Source organism: Leucoraja erinacea, chromosome 19, assembly GCF_028641065.1.
Source record: "Leucoraja erinacea ecotype New England chromosome 19, Leri_hhj_1, whole genome shotgun sequence".
NCBI classification, from domain to species: domain Eukaryota; kingdom Metazoa; phylum Chordata; class Chondrichthyes; order Rajiformes; family Rajidae; genus Leucoraja; species Leucoraja erinaceus.
Genome location: NC_073395.1, coordinates 35,163,780 through 35,168,411, shown reverse-complemented (window position 1 = coordinate 35,168,411; position 4,632 = coordinate 35,163,780). Strand labels below are relative to the sequence as shown.

Sequence of the window (4,632 nt, the reverse complement as noted above, 5' to 3'; positions counted from 1 at the left end):
ACATCTAAATTTAGATAACCCAGGATGATTGTTTTAAATGTCCATCGGATGGCTCTATAGATTAGGCGGGGGCGATCGATCAGTCAAACATCGCGCGTTTTTTTTTAAACAATAGATGGTCCTGATATTCCCGTTGGGTAAAATTAAACAAGGCTGCTATTTCATAAGAAACCAGAGATGTTGCCATTATTGACCAATATTGAAAAATAATTACATACGATACCCGAATGCTCATATTTCAGATTATAGCGCTGACATTGTGATTTTATTAGAAATTTTGCACAATCGGAAAATTACCTGCGAGAAAGCGGAAATGTACTAAGTAAATGCCGCGGTCATTATGTCATTCAGCGAAATTTCTGAACTAACTGTGGAGGATATATAAACAATGTTCACCAGCGATTCATTCAGAATAGAAGATAGAGCGGGTAAAGTTTGTAGCGTAGAGGCATCCTGCTCACTTTTGTGTTGTCAGCCTTATCTCAATCTAGTTGAGGTTCAGGGACGTAAGGCGGTTTTGATTTGCAAGTGGGCCAGATCTGTCTGATACACTGCTCTCAGAATGCATCCGTTCACCACTATAGCTGTGTTGGTCCTTGGTTGCTTTGCAGTCCTGGGCAACTGTGCCCCGAGCTTGAATTCAAAGAGAACGAATGCGGTTTGTCGAGTTGAAGAACGATTACTGCGACAAATGAGGCACAAGGTCCACGTGTTGTCTAGAGATGTGAGTGAATGTTTCTGTCTTTCACTCTGTGTGGAAGTTTTTGCTGTTCCGTGCTTTTAGAATAACATTAATTCACACCAATCATTCCACAGGCTCAAAGGCAGGACGAGGACACGGACACCAGGCTGGTGGGAAAGGAGCTATTCCGAGGGCTAGAGGTATAACCTTGCATTGGTGCGACGCTCATTAATGTCACCGAGCACAAGTTAACAATTCACAGCATCATGTTGTTGTTTGGGGAATACCTGAGTGACCCCTGGTTTATTTTGCAGGAATCTGGCAGCTGCTACGTGCTCAGAGAAGGTGATTGACTTCTATCTTATAACAGTTCTGAACTCCGCCGAATTGCAGGCCAAGTACCGGCACCTGGACGAGGTGAAGGAGTTTCTCACCGTCCTGATGAAACGGCACATGTCTGATTGCGTAAGTGTTTCCTGTTGTGATCGAACTAAACCGGGAGAGCATAGAAGATCCGCACAAAATGCTGGAGTAACTCAGCGGGACAGGCAGCATCTCTGGAGAGAAGGAATGTGTGACGTTTCGGGTAGATACCCTTCAGACTATATTATGTATAGTGTGTAGTATATTCCAGCCGAAACGTCACCCGTTCTTTCGCTCTTGAGATGATGCCTGTCCCGCTGAGTTACTCCAGCATTTTTGTGTCTATCTTCGGTGTAAACCAGCATCTGCAGTTCCTTCCTACACATTGAACTGATTGTGTTCCTTTCAGGATACAGAGGAGAAAATGCAAGCCAACGAAAACATTGAGCGACTGAAGCAGAAAGTGGACCAGGTAATTTACAAATAAGTCATGCACATGTTCTATATCGGGTTAAAGGCGTAAACACACCTTGATAGCCAGGGATCACCTGTGCACACGCGAATATGATGCATCAAAACCCCAATGCCCTTAACATTCACAAGTTATTGTAGTAGGATTAGGCCATTCGGCCCATCGAGTCTACTCCGCCATTCAATCATGGCTGATCTCGGCCTTCGAATCCCATTTTCCTGCCGGCACCCCATACCCTTCATACCCGTTTTAGTCAAGAATTTGTCCATCTCTGCCTCAACAATATCCACTGACTTGGCCTCCACGACCCTCTGTGGCAATACATTCCACAGATCGACTACCTTCTGACTGATGAAGTTCCCCCTTCCTTTCTAAAAGCGCACCCTTTAAATCGGAAGCTCTGACCTCTGGTCCTCGACTCTCCCAAAATGGAAACATCCTCTCCGCATCCACTCTGTCCATGCCTTTAATTATTCTGTAAATTTGTGCTCAGATTGAATTAAAACCAAGAGTCAGGAAAAGAATTGACCTCAGCTGAGTTCAGCAGCACGACATTCAGTAACTACACTTCTGACTCGATGCTCCGCGCAGAACAGTTTCTTAGTTTTCTTGCAGTAAATGAATGTCACTGATGTTCTTGTTATTTCTGCTCATCTATTGCAGCTGGGCGAGGCGAGTAAGGCCAAGGTTGTGGGGGAACTTTTCATCCTCCTTCAGGAGATAGGGAGCCGCTGCTCAACCGCTGAAAGATAACCTGGCGACGAGGGGAAACCAGGAATCGATGGATGAGGAAAGGGCTCAAGACACAAGGACACTGTGATAGTTTCTCAAGAACACGTTTTGTTAACTTACCAAATGAAATATATTTATTTCTGATGTATTTATTGTGTATAACGTTATACACATTCATTGTAATTACTTACAGTAAGTTATGTAGCAATCTATATTGCATTGTTAATGAGCACTTGTAACATTCTATATTTAAACTTATTATTTAGAAATTTGAAGGTTGTCTTTTATAAAATAAACACATATTTGAAATTAAACAAACCACGTGTTATTCGTTCATTTTTTTTTGTGAATGACGTGCGGAACATTCTGAAGAAGGGTCTCGATCCGAAACGTCACCCATGCTTTCTCTCCAGAGATGCTGCCTGTCCCGCTGAGTTACTCCAGTTTTGTCCATCTATGGTGTGAACCAGTATCTGGATTTTTTTCCTACACAGTTTTCTGTACAACCCATTCTGTGATTGGCAAAGCAGCCGACGAAGTCTTCTAGTGTTTTAATGCAACCTCGGCACTGCTTGCTATGATAAACAGCCAACCGAGTGTCACTGGGAAACACTTAGGTGCCGCGTAACACACTAGACTCCCCTTTAAATCTGAATGGTGCGGTGGCTTAGATAACATAAATGGTTTTTAAAAAAAAGTTATCTATTTTGTATTTAATAGTTTTAACAGCTGGTAACTTGTGACCAAAACCCACCAATACAACACGGTTAAGTGGGAACAGGTTAACAAATAGTTGGGATTTTAACTTTCCGTTGAAGTTATCCGAGAAAATCAAACATGAAGGCGAATGATTTGATTCTTTTTTCTTATTTTGTTGTCGTCCAAACGTCTTAATTTTAGAGGGATCTGCCAAGAATTACTTTTCCGCGGGTAAAGTAGTAAACATCCGGTCGGTACAATGAACACATATTGTTTTACCATCACAGAAATAACACAGAAATAACTAAAACCGTATTCTGTCAAATAAAGTACTTAAAAGCCGAGTTACTGCCTTTTCACACGGAGAAACAGGACCGTCGCTTTGGCCTTTAAACGGCAGAATAGCGGAACATCTAATGTGGATGGAGAGTTCCTCACAAAAACCATTACCAGCAGAAACATTCCTCCATCTCATAAATAAACCCAACGTCCAGAAATGACAGGGTCACCGAAAGGATAAAGTCAAGCTCGCTTGGCGGAAGATGCTGAGGAGAAAGTTTGTTGCTATTATGTAATGGAGTCCGTTGCACAAAACATAGACAGAGAACAGAACAGCACAGGAACAGGCCTTTCGGCCCACAATGTCCATGCTGAACATGATGCCACATTATATTAATCTCCCGTTTGTACGTGATCCACACCCTTTTAGTTCCTGCATTTGAAACATTTAAAATTACATTATCCGATTAATGTAATGTCAACCTGACCAGGGTAAGATGTAAAATGTAAAATGTTTCGCCGTTCTCTATAAGAGAAAAACTATTCACCACTGGTGGTAGAATCTGGATTGGAGTTGATGGGAATGTGAAGAGATTAAAAAGGGGCTAGTATAAATGGGTGTTTGATGGCGCATGGAGCGGATGGGCTGAAGAGCCCATCTCATTCCCAGTCTACACATCCCCAACCATAACCCTACCTCAGCACCAATCTACTATTGACGTAGGTTTGGTTGTACTACGTACTTTGGTTTACACTATTATGTTCCTTTTACCTATTATTACTTTCAGATTATTGTATTATTTATTATTGTATATGTATTTTCTGTTAGTATTAAAGGTCCTGCTAATCTGCAGCAAGCAAGAATCTCATTGTTCCATTCCTGGTGCATACAACAGTTAAACACTCATGACGACTCTCCTGACTCATACTCCTGACGTAAACTGCAGCATTTTGCTGCTTAATGATGAAGAACCCACCCATCTGTATAAACTGGTTTTCCACCACATAGTTAAATGGTAATATTCAGTTTAAAATTATAGTCATCTACCAGGATAAAAATGAGAATGAAATTGTGTCATGTACCAAATTAACTATCCTATTCTGGGGATTAAGTGTTGAAATACAAGATTTGTAAAGACTACAGTGTAATGGACTTTGCAGAGCATGACTAGTTTTTTTGTTGGTTTATGGAAGCTAATGAAAACCATATTTTGCAGCAAATCTAAAATAAACAGAATCTTCTGCTTAAATCTTCCTCTATTTCAGAAGGATGAGCTGTGATGAATGAGTCTTTATAACCCTTGGTTATAAAGCAGAACCCAGTGATTGCTCGGTCAATCACAGTTATTGCCCTCCCCACCATCAATAAGTTCCACAGGAGGCACTGTGCCTCATCAAAGATCCA

At 41.5% G+C, this 4,632-nt stretch overlaps 1 protein-coding gene across 1 annotated transcript; it reads left to right on the top strand.

Moving 5' to 3' along the window:
- Positions 1–427: 427 nt before the first annotated feature.
- LOC129706485 (interleukin-22-like) lies at positions 428–3,838 on the top strand. Its single transcript, XM_055650823.1, is given in 6 exon segments — positions 428–724; positions 817–882; positions 997–1,026; positions 1,028–1,147; positions 1,455–1,517; positions 2,181–3,838. Coding segments are annotated over 6 exon segments (531 nt in total). The 5' UTR covers positions 428–562; the 3' UTR covers positions 2,271–3,838.
- The last annotated feature ends 794 nt before the right edge of the window (positions 3,839–4,632 follow it).